Source organism: Diorhabda carinulata, chromosome 1, assembly GCF_026250575.1.
Source record: "Diorhabda carinulata isolate Delta chromosome 1, icDioCari1.1, whole genome shotgun sequence".
NCBI classification, from domain to species: Eukaryota; Metazoa; Arthropoda; class Insecta; order Coleoptera; family Chrysomelidae; genus Diorhabda; species Diorhabda carinulata.
This window is the reverse complement of record NC_079460.1, coordinates 18952936-18974056: the sequence shown is the minus strand read 5'-3', so window position 1 is coordinate 18974056 and position 21121 is coordinate 18952936. Positions and strand designations below refer to the sequence as shown.

Genomic DNA, 21121 nt, shown 5'->3' with positions numbered 1-21121 from the left:
TACTTTTTGCTTCTTTGGTATGTGTTTTTTATCCAGGGATTTACGTTGTTAACCTATGCGACAGACACAAACCGTGTGGAAAACTTTTATGTTCATACAGCATGGTTTTAATTTTAGGCCATCACTTTTACATCAGTTTATCGAATGATACCAACATTTAACATGAAATATTTTATAAAATTACCAATTTCACAAAATTTCTAACATTTTTGGAATTTCCATAGTTAACTTTAGCATACATTTGAAGGTTTTGGGAGGTGGAGATAATAATAATTAATTACCGCAATAATCCCTTTCTTAAAAATATCATTGAAATATATAAAAAAGTTGCAACTAAAAAATGCAAGGATTGAATGAAATTACTTTCGCCGTATTCGCAATAGAAATTTGTAGATCAATAATTAGGGTTATTAAAAAAAAAAACTAAAAATTTGAGTTTTTTTAATAATAGGTGCAAAATGTAACGAATAGTTTTGAAATAATTTTTTTCTTATCGATTCGTTTAAAAGTTCCCCTTTTGTGTACCTATTTATGAAAGATCTATATAAAATGTGGATATTTGTTTAATATATCCTTTATTTGTATAATCAGTTACGTGTGTTTGTCCACCGAAGTGAAATTTGTTCTCAAATGGTTGTATAATTATTAAATGATATACTTTTGAATTGAAAATTATCTTTGAATCAATTAACTCTTTATCTAATGTATTGAATAAATCAATTCCCCAGCGGAAGTTTTCTTTATATCAACTGATATAATAACAGTTGTTATCGGAATTCTACTTAGTATCAAGATACAGTGTTATGTAAAACATAATTTTTCCTCAAATTGTCGATTACATTCTTACGAAAAATGTGCGTTATTATTAACAGGTATATATAAAAAGATCCTAGCTATTGAATCTATTCCAGAGATTTTGAATTCATTCAAAGTAAAATATTCGTATTCATTGATATGCTGATATAATTACAACAAATTATAATATAAATTTATTCGCTTAAAGCTATTCACTATTTTCATAAAAGTTGTTCATGTGAAAATTATTTGAATATTTAAAAGGCTATAATTGAATTTTCGACAGAACAGACGGACTTGACTCGGTAACATTTTATAAACTGCATAACAAAAATCATTTCTATGAGAGCATGCGCGATTGGAAGTCCTTGTGAGAATCTCCTTGAAACCTGTTTCTGCTTTCCCAACCATTTCCCAGTATTCGGAGACGAAAACATTGGGTTTTCCATACATTCTCAATAAAATTAGGGTAGATCGATGTATGGCATCAAAAAGTTACCGCGAGATTAAAATCTGAGTTTCTGTATGGTGGCATTCGATGCAATTTGTTAATCGATACTTCTATAGTAACGGTTTGTTTTTCAGTGCCTTGTAGACTAGACCACATGTAGATGGTAAAATAAGGATTAGAGGCAAATGATTTTATTCTTGTTCCAAATTTACAGGGTTTGTTACCAACAGAATGGAAATAGAAGAGAAGGAATACAGGTAAATTTTTTTCATGATTATTAAGATTATTAAAAAATTATTCAATATAAATTCACGAATCTATTAGTTTAATATAATTCAATAATTGATAGAGTCTCGGATGCCTGTAATACTTCATAGCATTTAGCAATATTCTTCTATAACTTTGCTGAATAAAAACATCTATGTTTTAGAAATACTCTCAAATTATGGTTCAATTAGTTTATATTATTTACATATGTCAATACTTGATTACAGTGTTATAGGTTATATATGGTTATCAGCTTTATAAAGTATGTTCAAAATAATCAATTATGCACATTAATATTTATTTAGTATCAGTATTGATTGTGATTTGCTAATTTATATATATTTTTTAATTTGTTTTGTTGTATGACTGAAAAATATATCAATAGTTATTTTGATTATTATTTTCTGAATATATTGGTTCGTTAGTAACTAATCTTAAAACAAGGACTATGACTTCCTTGTAAGAATAACGTATCCAGAGCTGGATTGGAGTGAATTGTATGAAACTGCAATATGTTTAAATAAGGGAGAGAATTCTTTTGTATTTACATTTGGATAGGCTTCACTTTTATTTTTCTTTTAGTATTCTCTCCAGCGGGAAAAACCTCTACGACGGGAAATTTAATTAATTAGAGACTGAGCTATAAGGAATAGGCCCCTTGTCTCCATTTAAACTATTTTTACAATTAACAATCTCAATGCTTTCGATGTATCCAACAATTTATTGTTTGTTAACATTTTTTAACAATTTTACATTAATAGTATTCATGTCATTATTATAACTAAAAGCGTGGTAGGCAAAACCTGATTTTCCGGTCCGTCTATATTTTAAATATTATACTAGAAATTAACGTAATTAGTCTGCTAAATTTGGTATTTTATGCTTGGGATTATCCAATAAGCATTTTAATGTAATAAAAAATTGTAAAAACAGGATTGAAAGGTCCCAGAGCAAATTGCTCCTGTTTTCATTTTGATTTTGGAAAAAGGTGGTTTCACAGGGAAAACTCTTATACCTATGACAGTTAATTAACTTATTTACAATTCTCTCATTATAACCCTCAAGTACAGCCATATCCTCAATAAAAGTCTTTTCCCTATAATACTTTTCGATGTTAAGTGGAACATGAATTGAAAATGTACCAAGAAATGGAGACTGGCTATCTAAAGTATCTAAAAATAGTAAATATCCATTATTTACCTACAAACTTTGAAGGTAGTGTTATTGTGAGTGATGGTGTACGAGGATGGTCCTAAAAGTTCCTGGCGCAATAAAGAAAACACCAAAATGTTGGAAAAAATATATTTATTTTTCAACGTAAGCGACGCTCAATAACTTCGATACCCTTTTTATAATAAGAATAGTTAAGCTCCTCAAAATAGCCAATAACTGCCGACATTACCTCTTCATTCTTGGAAAATATTTCACCACTGGGTGAAAAGGTGGAGGGGGGCTATATCTGGCGAATACGATGCATGAGGTAGCAATTCAAAATTCATTTAATCAATTTTGGCTATTGCAAATAACGGATGGGTGAGATTTTGCATTGTTTTGATGAAACAACACTTTCTTCTTATTCAAATGAGTTTCTGCTTGTATTCAGTGAAACATTGCTAAGCAATCGAGGGAAACATCTTCACGACGCTGTTTGTGTGAGCGAACGCACAGCTTTCTCTTGTTCAAATTTTCAGTTAATATGCTGTTTGAAATGGCTACAATGTCTGATAACTAGTGCACTTTCAGTCAATGATCATCCAGTACCGCTTTGTGGATTTTCTTCAACATTTCTGAAGTCGTCACTTCATTTGGTAGACCACTACGATGCTGGTCTTGGCAGGTCGTATGGCCTCGTTTAAACTTTGCTATTCCATATTTTACTGTTGATAACGAAGGAGCAGTCTTACCCATAGTAGAATCTAGTGCAGCTTCTATATTGGTTGGGCTAACGTATCACATAACGATAACCAATTTTCTTCTTCAAACGTCTTCAAACTTGAAACGAATACAGTTGTATTCGTCAAGCAACTACCACCATCTGTAGGTCAGCCTAGGTACTTCTGGTACCATCCTCGTAGTGTGCTCAGTAAAATCATTTGATTATAGGGAAATTTGATAATAATACCAATAAGGTTTTTTTAAAAATTTGTACCATTGAAATTATGCATCTTAATAATTCCCACATATCAGCTTCTATATTACGTTTTACGTTTTATATTGAAGTATTTTTTTTTTATTTTTCTTCATATTTTCTCCGTCCTAAACCTGCTTTATCCGCACTAATTTAAATATCAGTCAATCGAGTTTATGTAAATGAAGTTTTTCTATACTATCAAAACGCTGAACTCAAAACATCCATAAGTATATGTAGCTATATTAAGCATCTCATCGTTATTTATGTTATACTTTGGAGAAAAACAGAAAAAATATTTCACTTGTATATACTGGCATTTATTTGGAAAAGCAGTAGATGCTAATTGAACAAAGGAGAGTATTAAATAAACGGATATACTCCGCAATCTAGATTCTGCAGTAAGACCTATACAGTATTCGAAAGAAATATTAACTAACCTTCGTTATTCATTTATTCAATCAGTATAAAATTTTCTTGGAAATCGTATATCAGAAAATCACGCATAACTATTGAAAACTATGCTATCTAAGTTTAATATTATTAGTTGTAGCATGAGGTTCACTACTTCATAGTCACATCGCTTTCCAGAAAACTTTGTAGGGACAGAGGTTTTCCATCAGGCATTAAAATTATGGAAAATCTATATCAAACAGTATAAAATCTTCGCCTTCGACTACTTTCGATTCCTTCTGCGAGACAAATTATGAAGGCTATTTGAAATTTGAGAAATCGCTGCCACCAAAATCTTTTATGAGCTGTGTGATACTCAAATTTAAAGTTTAATCTTCGGGCTTGGATGTTTCCTCGAGCTTTTATATATTCTATTATAAAATACAGTAAAACATTCGATTCAACAGTTGGTTGTAGTCTCTATTCAGTTTCTACGTTGAAGGATAATATGTAAGGTATTTCGATTATTATGTGTTATTATTAGCATCAGTCTATTGATACCCACGCCATAAATCAATAATCGGTACAATTATAATTTCAATGTCAATTTTCGTATGACTAATGTTAGGTTTAACTGGAATTTATCATTGAATCAACAAAAAATTTACTCAGAGTAATTTCAGATAACTAAGTGTCTACAGGTACTATTAGCTATCAATCAATAATACTATTCAAGTTGTTGAAAAGCTTTCTATCGAAGACTTGAATAAAAATAAGTTATTCATATTAGTTGATAGCTAAAAGTATCTGAAACCTATGATTACTTGGTTTACAACTGAAATTTTTTATGCTGTTGAATATTATTTGTGAGCAAGAAGTTACGGAACTTGAATTCAACCATATACTTAGCCAGTGAGCTTGCTTTTTTTTTCAATTGCTCACTATATTTTTGATTGCAAACGGGATTGAAAATTTGATTAAGATCTGTTTTGTTTTTCTATGTATTAAGAAACACAGAGAAGGAATAGATAATAAGAGATAAAAATTCTATTTTCTAATAAAACTATTGATGCTTTGTGTAGATCTGAAAGGGAATTATGAAAAGAGCTACTTATTTGCAGCGTTGGAGATATCATAAAAAATTTGCAAACTAGGGATGGAGGTAAACATCCGCAGATGTTGTTTTCGAGCTAATTGTTTCAATGTCGATAATTTTATAGTCATTGAAATGAGATGTTGATTTGGGTAACTATTCATGTACCAAATGCTGCCCCCTCAGGGTCCAGAATATACAACAAAAATTTTGGGATCAATTTTCCTCAAATGTTCATTTGCGGACATTTGCTTCATTGGATGTGGAAAAGTCAGGCCCACCCCAATTTAAAAAATACAAAACACATGGTCGTTTTGTCAAGATGCAATATCGTAAATATGAATTATCCAAATACTAAATATGAAATGAGTTATCCAAATTTTTAAAAAGGTAACTCAGGCTAACAAAAATAATCAATTAAAATTTGGCAATAATTATATAAAACATCAAGCAAAATAGACTTACCTCAATTTTCCAAAGAAAAGAACAACTAATAAATATGTCGGCATTAAGTTGAAAAAGCTGAATTTAAAAGTGACTGTAGTAGCTTGACTGACTATGAGCATTCGAGACGGCCAAATACTACAATAACCAGTTATATAATCGAAAAAGTTCACCAAACGCTATTGGACGTCCATTGGATTAAGTTTAGGGGGATAGAAGAGGCTATCGGTATATCAAAAGAACGAATTTGCAATATACTGACTGAAGAATTATGCATGCTCAAGCTATGTGTACATTCGGTGTCGCGTTTCCTAACTTGGACCAAAAGCGCATTCGAATAATTATTTCTCAGGCGTTATTGACAAGATTTAATTCAAATGAGTCGAATTTATTCGGTCTATTTATAAATGAAGATGAAACCTGACTTCACCATTATTACACTTCTGAAACAAAAAAACAGTCGAGACAGTGGATTTCGAATGGCGAGCCTGATGCTAAAATGGCAAAATAGGTTTTATCGTCCAGAAAAGTGATTGCGACCATTTGTTGGAGGTGTTATGCATCATTGATATGGTAAAGGGAGAACTTGCAAGTAAACGACCGCGTTTGAAGTAAAAATTGGTTGACCACCCATATGTAAATGCCTATTTTGAGAAGAATGGCGCTAACTAATGTTATTTGGAAGGGTTAAAAGGTTAAAGCTTCGCTGGACTAAATGAATAGATTTAAAAGGAGACTATGTTGAAAAATAAAAATGTTAGGTGGAAACTTTTTTCCCTGCTAACGGTATTACGAAGATTTGATTTTAATTCATTGAAACAATATCACAAAGTGTTTTTGATACCTTAAACTATAATTCTCGTGAACTGCTGAAAAAGTTGTGTAGAACCTTCGAGAATTTAGTTAAATTAGTTGATAAATAAATAATAATGGCTTTGCATATTTTTGAATTTTGTATTGGGGCCGAAATATACAGGTTAGTACGTTTTCTAATGAACTAATATACAGGTTGCAGATTCACACAATCCGACACATAACGTTCCAGCTCTTAGCGTTCAGTAAAATGTTTTTCAGATTTTTGGTTGAAAACTTCGCTGCTTGCCCTTTATTATATGAATTCTTGCACTTGAAATAACTAGTATTTCTTGGAGCTAAGTACGATCAGTATCTGATAATATGAATCAACTAGGAAAATTTCCAATACAAGAATTCCAATCCAGCAATTCAAAATAGTTTATTTCTTTGCGATATAGATTACCAATAAGAGTTGCTAGCAGTAAAGTTATTTTTTGCAAGAATTTGGTTTATACTTTTCTTTCATTGATACAATGATTAAATTAAATTTTCATCATTTTTATCAATTGAAGATTGTTTCAAATATATTTTAAATACCCGAGAAAAAATTTTAGAAGGTATATGATATTGCATAGTAGTAAACCGGTAAAGGTAGCTTGACATGGTACAAGACAACGTGCAAGAGATTCCATGCAATTTTTTTCAAAGTTAAAATATTTCATAGATTAATATTGAATGTCATTTAAGTTTTTAAAAAGGTTAAGAGGTGAGCAGATTTACGAAGATACGCTTAATACCCTGATCAATGTCCTTATCGTATGCGATCGTGAAAAATTGAACTGCAAGCTTCAAAAGAGGTAAATTTTCCATCCTTCCAATCTGGAAGACCAGTTTCTATGTCAGTCCCCGAAAATATCGCAGTTCATGACATGATTTTATCAGACCGTCGAATTGGGCTAAAACGATATCTGAAACACTGATATACGAACGCGTTCACCATATAGTTCACATTAATTTGGACTTGAGAAAAATTTCTGCAAAATGGACCCCCAAATGTTTGATTGTTGACCAAAAGCGTGTAAGGGTAGAAGCATCGCGTTCGATCTGTGCTCGATTTGAAAACGATGTTACTATAGATGAGACTTGAATACATTTCTACGATCTAGAACTAAGCAACAATCGATGGAATGGCGACACTCTGGTTCTCCAAGACCTAAGAAATTTCGTTTCAAAAATCTGCTGGAAAAGTTCTTGCTTCAGTTTTTTGGGATTAAAATTGAGTAATCATGATTGATTTTTTGGATAAGGGTAGAACAATAACTGGATATTACTATTCGACATTACTGACCACTCTACGGGAAAAAATTATAGAGAAAAGACGCGGAAAACTATCCAAAAGTGTTTTGTTTTCCTAGAACAACGCCCCTACACACAAATCTCATGTTGCGATGCAAAAAATTCGTGATTTAGGATTTGAATTACTAGAACACCCCCCTTATTCACTAGATTTGGCTCCGTCCGACTATCATCTCTTCCCTCAACTGAAAAAAGTTTAAAAGGTCGTAAATTTTCTTCCAACGAGGAGGTAATAAGAGCTGTGGAGGTCTGGTTTGCAGAGCAAGAAGAAACATATTTTGTTTAAAGGTTTAGAGACGTTGCAGTTTCGCTGTAATAAATGTATCCAATAAAGAGGAGAATATGTTGAGTAATAAAATATTTTGACATTGAAATTTTATTTGGTTCTATAGTAGGCTAAGAATTTTTCAATATATACTCGTATATTGTAGTAAAATGAACATTTACATGTAGTGAAGAACCATTTTGGTGAACTTAATATTTAGAATTAGAATTTTTTTTAGAATCTTAATATTTAGAATTTTTGGTACCTACACTAATTGTTAATGACATAATAATAATGTATTTTTAGACATGTCTTACCGGTTCCTATGTATCACAATGATTACAACATCTGGTCAGTTTTGAAAAATTGCATAGGTAAAGAATTGAGTAAGATAACAATGCCTGTTGTATTCAACGAACCTTTAAGTTTTTTACAACGCATGGCTGAATACATGGAATATGCACATCTCTTGAGATTGGCTTCAGAGCAAGACGATCCTGTTCTAAGAATGCAATATGTCATAGGTGAGTATTACGAGCTGTCAAAGAAACATTTTTCAATTTAAATATTTCTGTAGGATTTTCCAAGTATAAAGTTGAATTAGAAAATGAGTGGGGTAGATATTAGGTTTCTCCATATAATATTCATCTTGATGACAAATAGTAATAAAATAACATTCCAAGTGAACATTAAATTGTTTTAGAATATTTCTTACGCATATTTGTTTTTAATCAGATTTTAGAAACCCTTTAAACTGTGACTCAAACTAATGTTGCTTCCTTTTTGCTCAACATTCTATTATAAATCGATTATCGAACCGTCGGTGTTTGTTTACGATTCTTCATCACGCAATAACAATAACAGGATAAAACATGGTTGTAGTATGAATATATATGATACGATAAATTGGAAGAATAGAAGTTAGTTCAGATAACAAGATTTCGTACTGGATTTAGTATATTCGTGTCCCAAGCTCGTTAGATATTCAACGTTTTTATTTGAAATATCATTCTATAACGACTCGTATTTGAAAAAAGAAGATTAATGATGTAGGCATTACATCCACTAATTAAATGGGGTAGTGAGGGAATGGAAAAGGCTACGTAAATCCTAAGCTAAAGCCGAATAACTGTTTATCGAAATATATTTTAATGAATTCATCAATTTCTTATGAACAAATGCTTATTATATCAACAATAGATGATTAGATAATAATGAAAATTGGGTATAGCCGTAATATATCAAAGGCGTGTTTTGATCCTTTTTCTATAGTCTACTTTTATGAATGAGAGAGTAATAAAATGATCAGTATCAGTAGAGCTACTTCTTAAAAATTATAATCGGAATCAGCTGAAATATCTCAACCAATATTTAAAATGAGTGGCTCGATCAGCTCATTTGTAATATTGTCTAACTTCCATGTTTTCACCTTTTTTCTAATCATATGATTTACTACCTTTTTCCAGTTTTCAGGCTTCATATTGTTGACCTTTAGACATTAGCCTTAACATGGCCCCACAAGAAATAGTGCAAAGGCGTTAAATCAAACGATTGAGATGAATTTACAGTAACGTTCCGGCAATCGTCGTTTTTGAAGAAGTACGGCCCGATGATGCCACCGACCCATAATCCATACCAAACAGTGATTTTTTCGGAATGCATTGGTAGCTCTTTCAATGCTTCTGGCTTGTTTTCACTCCAGATGCGGCAATTTTGCTTGTTGACGTATCCATTCAACCAGAAATGAGCTTCGTCGCTGAACACAATTTTTCGATAAAAAAATGGATCTTCCTACAACTTTGCCAGCGCCTATTCACCAAATGTTAGACGTGTGGCTTCAATTCTTGCACCAGCCGTATCTTATAAGGCCTTACACCCAAATCCTTTTGCAAAATTTTCCACGAAGTGGAGTAACAGATGCCTGCTGCGAACGGCGGCGAATCGACATTTCACGGTTATCAGTAACACTGGCGGATACAGTATTACTGATGCAATTTTTTCTTCGGTCCTCACTGAACGATTGCGTGTTAGTGGTTTAATGTCCAATAGTGTAAACTGGGTTCGAAATTTAGTTACAAACTTCCGAATAGTTCCTTCAGTACTCTCTTAACCGAGCATGAATTTTGTTAGTAAAATTCAATAATTTGCAAGCGTCGTTCGTTCGTAAGTCGATTTATGATTAAATTATAAACGAAACTGAATAAGTTTGACAATGACACAAGACACGATTCACGCGTGATCTGTCATAAACAGTGTTGCCAAAAAGATATCAGCAAAAAAATCATTTTCTATTGGGAAATTCAAAGAATACAGTTCCCTGCTCGCAAGCCGGGATTGAATTTAGCCAATTCTGTAAATCTTTTTTTAACCATTTGGTTTTGGGCGAGTGATAACATGTATTATCCATTACTATTATACCGTTTTCAGCAAGAAGATCTATCATTTGTTCAAGCCATTCTTTAAAAATATTAGGATTCAAGTCCTCATGGTAGTCACTGGAACGAGTAGATTTAAGGGTTAATAAACCACCTTTAACAAAACCGTTTCAACTGCCGACGTGTATTATTATCAGTTTGCGCCTCTGACCTGTTAGAGCATTTGAACCAGTAAATAAATTATTTGCAGGGCCGAACCGTGCCGGGGGTGCAAGAGGTGCATGGCACCCAGGCGGCACTAACACACGGGGCGGTAAACAGCAAAATGTTTTTAAAAATAAAAAAAAACAGAACCCCATCATGCAAAAAATATTTAGACGTAAATGCCTTTCTTTTATAGCGGCATTTCACCGAAATACTGTTTTCTTATTATTACAACAATACCAAAATAGTGCGTTGAGCGTTTAGGCGAATCGGGCGGCGTAAAAAAGATAATAAATAGGTAATAATAAAGAATAAGCCGCTTGCCGCAAAAACGACAGAATATATTAATAGGTACTTTTCTATCCGAATAGACTACAAATTTACCTCATATCTCGCCTCATTAATCAAATTTCGACAAAATACGCTAATAGGGCGGCATATTTTGACTTGTAACAGCTTCATTTTGCTAAAATTTATTTTATGTATGTCCCTCATTGATCTAGGTTTCATCTAAATAAAATATATTAATACAATATTGTTTATTTCTATTCAAATAGACTTTCTGGAATGCTTTTTCTAACAACAACCTATTTTTTTTGAGTGCTTCGACTCAGTTCAGGGTATACTTATCATCTTGAACCGTGACATGAACTTTGTCGACTGTCGGAAGTTCTTTTCTAAAGATAAACGCCACACTCTCTCCTTTTATAACACTGTAAATCGTAGATTTTCCAACACCACGCGTACCACTAACCTATTTCACTGTGTCATGAATACTTTCGAATAAATGATTTACAACAATTAAATACTAAGGTTTTTTCATTAACTGTTAAACTGTTTACGCGGCCCTTTCAAATATTCCATAATTAAACTAGAATTAATAATAGATTGCACACTGCACCTCTCAAGTTACAACTAAATTAAACTGTTAACGACGCTTGGCATGATGCAATACAACGTGCAATGCAATGCAATATGCAATATTTCTTGATCAGAAGCATGCGCAGATGAAGTTCAGCTCATGCAAGATCTCGCACTTGCAACATTGTCGGTCTTGTGGAATTTTTATTGCTGCAATTCTACGGAGAAATCCAGTTATTTTTAGCTTAACAACCATCAAATGTTAGTCTTAGATCAGCTGACTTCCGTGAATCGTTGTTATTTTGTTTGTTACTTATGGAATTTTAGTAAGTAAGCAACCATGATGCAATGCAAGAGAATTGCATAATGTCAAGCGACGTGCAATATTTGTTTAAGCAATATTTCGATCTTGCAAGAAATTGCATGCATTTTCTTGCACATTATATTGCATTATGTCAAGCGGCCTTTAAGAATACACAACTTGGACCTCTATATGGAAAAACCTAAAATCGTATTTCCGTGAAATTTGTCGGGAAGAGATTCTTGAAATTGAAATAAAACAAAATTTATAACTTTTATTGGTAAAAAGGTACTTAATATTTAATACACAGAGCGTTTGACCAATTCAAACCTTTTTCTTTTTTTCTGTAGAGGTTATAAAAGACCAATAAAAACCCGAACACTTGTATTAGTTTAGATAGATATATGAAAAATTTAGGAAATGTTTAGAGTATTCTGTAATAATATTTAAAATGATCGATCAAATTTTGCATAAGAAATTACTCTCTTGTACAAGGTGTCCAGAAAGGATATAGGGTATTTGTAAGTTCAACTAAATAAAAAATATTTATAAGCAATAAAAATTTTTATTGTTTTTTGATACCATATGAATTGGAAAATTATTTGGAAAAGATGATGTTATCCAAATGATGGCCGTTACGTAACATATCGCAGTAACGGTGACTATTCACATTGATGCACGGCCTCGTTGATCTTCATGAAAATAAGGACCAATAATTCCTTTAGCAGACATAGCGGCCCAAACAACGACCTTTGGGCTGTGCAAAGCTGTTAAATCGCTGAATCTTATCGATTAGCATAGTTCGTATCCTTCAATTCTTGAACCAATTGAATTTTATAGGCTTTTAAATGCAAATCTTCCTTTAAAATCAAATCGCTTTCGGATGGATAAAGATGGATTTCGACGAACCGACGACTCAACTTCTTCAATTGTTTCTTCATCGCGAATTGAATGAGGGCGATCAGAGTTTTGAATTTTAACTGTCGCACCTGTATTCTCGAACATCCTGATCCATTTCCTAATGCTATCGTCACTTGGCGCGTGGCGTGTACGATATTCCGCACGATACAGACGTTGAGGAGTTACTACTGAATCATCGTTACGATAATACGCTCGTTCGCAAAATGCGCGATGTGTCCCCGAGTACTGTTCCATCATGACTAAAACTCCACAAAATGGTGGACGCCACGAACCCCTCCCCGCTCCCTTTCGTCGCTCCGAATGCTAACAAATCTGATAGTCATATTCTTAAGGAATGAAGCTGGAAGATGGTTGGTGGGATTATGGGTCCGAAGCTACGAAAACGGAAAACTAATTGTCGTCATACAGATGGATCTACGATACTTTTACCTCCAAATTGTTAGAGAAAAGTTCAAAGCATTATGTAATTGAAAAAAATATTATCCGTTCCCATTTTCCACTTTTTCTTGATATAAATTGATAGCCAGTCTAAATATCAAACAATCTTAGATCAAATTCATGTGCCTGATCTCTTTTTCTTTCTCCAGGATTTGCAGTAAGTGCTTTGGCTTCAAATTGGGAAAGACTTGGAAAACCATTCAACCCCCTTTTAGGGGAGACATACGAATTGGAGAGAAAAGAATTCAAGATAATTTGTGAACAAGTGAGTCATCATCCGCCAGTCTCGGCTTTCCACGCAGAAAATGGAGACTGGATATTCCATGGGTCTATCCATCCGAAACTAAAGTTTTGGGGGAAAAGCGTCGAGATTCAACCCAAAGGAGTTGTCACCGTGGAGTTTCCTAAGTATAATACAACAGAATTTGTTATCTTCAACAAAGTTTATCAATATACAGAATTAACAGTATAAATTAAGTCCGAAATTATATAGTTTGAGAGTACTGTAAATCAAAAAATTCACTAACAAACGAAACTAAAATAATTTATTGTATTGACATATATCTGTAATGATATTAAATATTCTTGATAATACATGATTTTGTTGATTGCATCTATTCTCATCACAGAACCGTATATTTAAACTTTGTTGCTTGAAACCTAAACCATTCTTAATGCAAGAAAAGTTGTAATATAGTTTTCTTCAAATTTTTTAGACTTAAAGAAGCTTATACGTGGACTAACGTACAATGTTGCGTTCATAACATTATTGTAGGTAAACTTTGGATGGAGCAAGTGGGTACTATGGAAATTTCCAGTTTTTTATCTGGACATAAAGCACATTTAACTTTTAAGCAAGCTGGAGGAAACAGTAAGGATTTACACAGAGTTGAGGGATTTGTCACAGATAAGTCGTAAGTACATATATATATATATATATATATATATATATATATATATATATATATATATATATATATATATATATATATATTATGTACGTTCTAATTTCCACTTCATGTTTGAATTTAGTAGTTTAATAATATTTTCTTGTTTATTTTAGAAAGCAGAAAATTTTGTTTATATATGGCAAATGGACAGAGTTTATTAAATGTACAGACATACATTCCTATGAAGAATATGTAAGAGATAATTCTTCGAAATTTTCTAGCAACTCGAAGAGTAAAAGTCCAAATGATTCTCCATCTCATACTTCCAGAAAAATGCTACAAAAATTTAATAGTCTCAAAGTTGGCTCATTCAACAAATCAATCTCCACTACTGAGGTAACAATGATGATGTTTTGTTAAAGTAACTGGTTTGTGTGGTGTCTGTTGGTACAAAATTTTATACTTTTATCTAAATGCAGCATGTTATGAGGTTTTATCATTAAAAATTTACCAACAGGATGATTTGTTGAAGTGGATCAAGAAGGTATTTCCAAGTTGTGGGTATGGGTAATCTCTGGCAATAGTCCCTTGTGTTCAGAGAGTTTGGACGTTTCTCTATTTCGATAGCTTCTCGAATAATCCTGAACTTGAAGGAGCGGAGTGGGTCGATGGTTTTGGTTCTATTGAAATCTATTGTGTATCCGGTAGGGACACGACGTTGGGCAAGGCTGAAGGTAATATCGGAATTAGTGACAGACAACAAGTGTTCTTTGGCTCTGAAGAAAAGACGTTGATTTGTCTGGACACTATAGAATATGGGGCAAACTGAATAGGGGATTTCATACACTCCATGGTGTTCATTGGATATTTATCATTGATGACTCAAAATTCCAACGCGGTTCAACCTGTGAACCGAGTTCTTTTGTCATAATCTCGATATGAATATTTTTTATTTAAACAATTCGATATTCTTAAAATTTTATCGAAGTAAATTGTAGAAGTTTTATTTTATAGAGTATGGACGATTCCACTGCAGATTTAGGTGAAAATTCTGTTCCAAAAAGTGATTCCGCTTATTCCATAGATATTCCAAATTCTTCAACAATATGGAAAGTTAATCCAAGGCCAGTACAAAGTGGCGATGTAAGTAAATGATCATTTGTGGTAAATTGTTTCCGTGTGAAAATCTTTATGACAAGTAACTGCAAGTTTTCAAATCAATTTCAACAATATTTTGAATGAATTTCATGGGATGATTTGATATACTCTTTGCTATTATTTTGTTTCATGTTATTGGTTCAATTTTGTTACTTGCTTTTGTTATTTATTCTGTCTTCGCCTCCTTAATAATTCTATCTGTACATAAATCTCATACTTACTTTAATAGGTTCATTACTATTTTTCATTTTTTAGTATTACCAATTCACTCAATTTGCTATGTCTTTGAATGAAATTGAGAAAGGTATGCAGCTGTGTCCGACAGACTCTAGACTGAGACCTGATATAAGAAAACTCGAACAAGGTGATATTGATGGTGCAGCTATTGAAAAAACGAGATTGGAAGAAAAACAAAGAGATGTTAACAAGACTCGAAAAAATAAGAAAACGCCCGAGTGGGTTCCAAGGTGAGCATCTACCTTTAGTAAGTTTCAATGAAAATATATGTCAACGGTTTCACATTGTTTAGTTCCAAATATACAATGACATAAAAACATAATATTTCACACCATTTTCAATACGCAAAACAATTGTAAATGTTCCTTCTGAGTTTTAATCAATTATTGAAAAATTACTCATTTTTTCGTATAGTTGGAGTAAGTATACATGGCGTGTGTAAGAAGCATTGATACTTCAGGTGGAGCGTCAATACTGTACAGCTGACACATTATTTTTGATAGTGCCATTAGTGGAGATGTTTTTTTTGTTAAAGGAGCCATGTTAGGGCGCTTATGGAGTCAGAACTCTTATCTACATCAGATTTCAACAAACGTTTTTCACATCTAGACAATTCGTGCAGAAATGGTGCGAACTCCTCACAACAGAAAGACAATCGAAGAACGTGTGCGTAAATATTTTTGAGCTTTATAAACTGAAAACTTCCAATACTGGGAAGAACGACTCCGCTGGTGTAGAGTTGCCCAAAAGGATTTATTTAAGGAGAATAATACTGTTTGAAAAAAATAAATCTAATTATTTTTCTCACACACTTCGTATGTTCATTTTCAACAAGGAGGTCCAAATCCAATTATCAACATAAATTTATTCTGAGATATATTTTGTAATATGCTAGTATTTCCAAGGATCTATTATCAGTTGATTTAGGATTTTCATTGTTTTCTCCAGCGTTAAGAGTGACAAAGGAAGTAATAAGGTACGAGTATTATCTACAGGAAATTTGATGAAATGTCATTAAATATTCTACATATACAATGATATCATTATTTATATAATGAGATTAAGATATTTAATCACAAAGATTATCACTAAAATGAGTTATATGGAGATGGTATTATATAATGTTTGAGAATCTTCCTTCAACCAGTTGAAGCAGTCGAAAACAGCTCTAGATCATCACTCAAATTCATAGAAATAACTTTCAATATTATTCAATCCTATTCTTTTTTTTTAGATGGTTTCATCAGGGTATTAATCCTTACACGAAACAAGAGGATTGGATTTACAATGGGGATTACTGGAAAAAGCAGTACACAGATCCAGATATATTCTAAATTGCACTTGTACTGATAGGTAGTGTGTTTTTAGTAACTGTAGTAATATCCCTAAATTGATGTTAACTAGGAGTGTCCCCTTATAGAAATAGATTAATGTATGCGTGTGCCAAAAACTTGCACAAAATGTAATTTATCATAGAAACAAGAAATAGCGCTTCCGGGGATATTGTGATTCATGTCAATTTTATTGATTTAAAATTGAAACGTCAGTGTTTTTGACTCAGTTATTCATTAACTGGACAAAGTAATTAAAAAATTGTACGATATTTGAAACAATCAATTGAAAAATTGGAAACGAATCTATATTAATTGTGCTGTTAGTAGCTTAGCCTCTATTTTTCTGAAGAACTTATAAATACTCAAAAAATGGTTGTGCACAATAAGTAGCACTTCCAAAAAGCAATGTTTATCATTGTTACTATCCTAATGAATTAATATAAGGTACCTGATAAACTCTTCTAAATCATATAGTCTATAAATATATGTCCTTCTGCAAGAAGTACCGTAAACAATTGTTTAAAAACAAAAACAGAATCAGGTCAGCAACTCTCTTATATGTTATAAGCTGTCCGAGTTCTTGATCAACTCTGGATTTTTTATAAGTCGAACTGCTCTCTTCTGTATTAAGCCGAGCATCCCAAGGGTATGCTTGGGAGCCAAGCTCCAAATGTGCGTGAAATATTCCAAAGTTGGACGAATATGGGCCGCGTAGAGGATTAGAAGATGTTCCGTATTTCAATGTTACGAGACCCGTCCCTTTATACTTGGGACTGCTCGTCGGACTGCGTCATTCAAAAAATAATTTTCATCTGAACTGGAGTGTTAAACACGTTATTTTAGTTGTTTTCTGTTCTCAATCAATTTTCATAATGAGTGATACATGCACACAAATACTTAATCAACTTACATCATTTATATTCAAAAATCCAGGAAGAAACATTGCTGTAACAAAAATATTTTCGACTGATTGCCTCAACAATTATCCACATTGCTAGAAAAATATTTTGTTTCTATATGCCGTGATGTGATACAATTTCTGCACATTTTGGAGAGGAAAATTGAAAATCATGAAGATATTTGAGAAAAGAACAATTACACAGAAAGATTTCAACAAAAAAATTGCCATAGGGGTGTCATTATCAATGATATAATCCATTTTCCACTATGATTTCAGATACTGTAACAAAACAAAGTACAGCTGTGAAACTTCCTTTATCTAACTTTACTTTATCTTCAGCAGCTAACAGCAGATTTATCGAGTATATTATGAAACACAAACCTGTCTAGAAGAGAAATTGATCCAGAATAGTGAGTTAAAAAATGAAATACTACAGTCAATAACAACTTTATTATCACCAGCACCCGATGATCTACTTAACACCATCTCTTGTAATTGTACGAAAGGTTGAGGCTGCAAATGTCGATGCAAAAAAATGGATTGAGGTGTTCAAAAGTTTATGGACATTGATGTGGCCAGTCAAGCTTAAACGCGGGGTCAGCAAATGTTGGAAATGATGAAGACGTGAATCTAGAAATGAGTCCACTCGATGTTTTGTCAGCAGCTGTTACTGATAGAGAAACTAAAGGTACCCTTTTTAGCCGGTACGATATCGATGTCGATTTTTCACATCTTCATTACAACATCATAATGAAGGTGTATACAAAAATTCAGGTCACTAGGAATTTTTCCGCAGATAAAACCTAAAATAACTGGACTATAAGGATATAGTTGCTATTTTTGTTATTATTAATTAATTACTCTCAGTGATTTAGCTTTGATAAAAATAAAAGTAAGACCTTTATCAAATCTAAATCCAAAATAAATATTATTTTGATTTTTTATTATTGGTTTTGAGTTTACCTGTCTGTAGTTTATGTACGATGAACCACATATATTTTGTTTTTATAGCAAGAAGACTTAACTTGTTGAAACCTTATGGCTAAACAGGTATTTTTGTTACTTAATGTTGTATAAATCGTAGATAACTTTCCATCAGATATTAAATTTTTTTCCAGTGTGTCTTGAATGTCAACTCATTTACACCAATATAAAATAATATAAAATAAAGATCGATTAATCCTATCAAAATATTAATATATTGGACACACAAGTTTTTGTTATATTGTTTCCCATGCTTTTTATATGAAATACACTATAGGAAATGCCTCAGTTATGAATGTTTTTTAATCCCCATTTTTTATATAATTATACTAAAAATGAAATTGTAGTTTTTTTAGTTCAATTGATGACTATTGGAAATTAGTAAATTAAAATTTTTTTACAATTTATGTTTCCTGAAAAAACATATTCTCTTCCAATTTCATTAATAGTAAAGCAAATTCAATCTCTATAATAATCAAATTGAATCATATATCGACAAAATGAGTTTTGAAAATATTCATCTAACAATTTTAATGTAAAATTTTTACATATTGATTCTATTGCCTTACCTATGGGACTATAAAAATTTTTATTGAGAATTTCATGATAATTGAATATAATGTGAAACACTTTATGTTCAAAAAAAATTGTGGGTACGTGGTTATTTTGAGATTGTATTTCAAATACGGGTGTACCTTCCCAGAACTGGGATGTATCTTTACTTTTCCTGTATACTGAAGCAACAGTAGATTAGGAATGTGCTTCGTGTGATTTCAAATGCAATAATATTTAAGAAATGGTATGTATGCAAACATATTATTTCCTAGTTTTACAAAGTACATTGCATTTCGTTTTTCTTAACAACAACTCAGTTTAGGAATATATAATAAAACAAATATTATAAAATTATATCTTGTAAATTATAATAATTATGTTTTGTTGGAGAATAAAACTTTATGTTATTCGATTCCGAGTTTTATTACATTTCATACTTATCTATAACTGAATTATATTTTACAACATAAATCAATTATACAGAAAACTCTAAGACGAATTTGTCCTCAAACTTGTCACAATACTTTTTTCTATTTGTAGTCCCATATTCATATATTTCCATTTCACAAAATATTTTCTTGTACTACCCCAGAAATAAGGTAGCAATGTCTAGAAGAGTACTACGCCTAAATGAGAAATAAAAATAATAGTGACAAATGACTTAATAAAACAGGTGATTCAAATCTTATATATTGCAACAGATTAAGCTATTGACACAAGAGGCCCTTGCTTTTACAACTGCATTTATTTGTGAAACACTTTCTTTTGCAATAACAGCGTGTATAGCCTGGTCTACCGCTTCTTGAATTAGCTTCAGCTACTTCTTTCTTGAACTTATCCCATCTATGGAAAGTATATTTTCTTTACAAATTACGAATGGATTATGGTGTGTAACGGGTACCTTTTTTCATTTGCAATCTTATAGAGTCGCTAACACATTTCGGTTACATGTATGACCATGGTCGTCATCGTACAGTATCACCAATTGAGCAGGAGGAAATAAATTGTTTCTCTTTCGCGGCCGCTCTTTTTATAGGAATTAACTCGTGTTTTTTAGTCAGAACTTGATGTGAAAACGTGGTAGATTTCCAATTATCTTCAATATTTTCCTTTAGAATAAGGTTTTCGGTTTCTTCAAGATAATTTAAATATATTGGTTTTAAAAGTATCGGTAATATTTTTAAGTTGTGCTTCGGTTTCGATATTTGCCATTTGTTCGTCAGGCAAAAAGACTCTTCTCGTTTACCCGCAATTAATGCATTCAACTTTCCAAGATAAAGATCTTTATTTCTTTATTTTAAGAGCACGATTTGACGATAATTTTAGCACATCAAGCTCTGGGATCGATTCAGTTGGCCTCACTTGCAGTGCAAAAATCTGCGTTTCTCATATGCTTAAAAAATCGCTAGTAATAAAGAAACCCAACTTATAAAGAAACTTCTAAAAAATATACACCACAACAAGATTTTTTTACGAAAGACTCAATGATCTACAACTATTTCCCAATTTTTTCCCAGAACATATTCAAACACCTCCACCCTGGTTGATTCCTATACCTGAAATTAATGTCAATATGGTAAAAAAACGGAAATTCCACTCAATCTCATTGAACACTCTTTTAGAAGAAATACAGAACTATCACAACGACTATATGATGTTTGCTGAAGCTTCCAAATCATCAGAATAGAAGCAGCCAACTTTACCCCCAATAGGTACATCCTTAAAATTTAAATTCACACTAGTCTCTTCTTCATATACTCCGGAATTATAGGCAATACTACCAGCACTCATTCATATTAAAGAATCAAAAAAGTCTCTTTGTCTAATGTTAACAGATTTACTTAGCTCACTTCAAATTATCCAACACCTATATATAAAAAATCCTTACTGTTTGTATGTGTGTATTTATAGATTTGGGGTCTCGTATACATTGCGACCCAAAGTTTCTTGCTGCGATACTGGAGAACCCAGTGTT

The 21121-nt window shown here is 32.2% G+C and overlaps 1 protein-coding gene across 3 annotated transcripts; it reads left to right on the top strand.

Moving 5' to 3' along the window:
- The first annotated feature begins 641 nt into the window (after nt 1–641).
- Nucleotides 642–19559, top strand: LOC130897113 (oxysterol-binding protein-related protein 2). Of its 3 annotated transcripts, none has more exons than XM_057805729.1 (9): nt 642–872; nt 1381–1503; nt 8294–8511; nt 13237–13495; nt 13804–14001; nt 14151–14373; nt 14992–15120; nt 15391–15602; nt 16607–19559. In XM_057805729.1, exons 2-9 carry the CDS (start codon nt 1478–1480, stop codon nt 16704–16706), a joined length of 1365 nt encoding a protein of 454 aa, XP_057661712.1. In that variant the 5' UTR covers nt 642–872; nt 1381–1477; the 3' UTR covers nt 16707–19559. The 3 variants fall into 3 exon arrangements, with proteins under 3 accessions (XP_057661712.1, XP_057661722.1, XP_057661703.1); XM_057805739.1 differs by lacking the exon at nt 642–872 and adding an exon at nt 1140–1318; XM_057805720.1 differs by lacking the exon at nt 642–872 and adding an exon at nt 1185–1323.
- Nucleotides 19560–21121: the final 1562 nt, after the last annotated feature.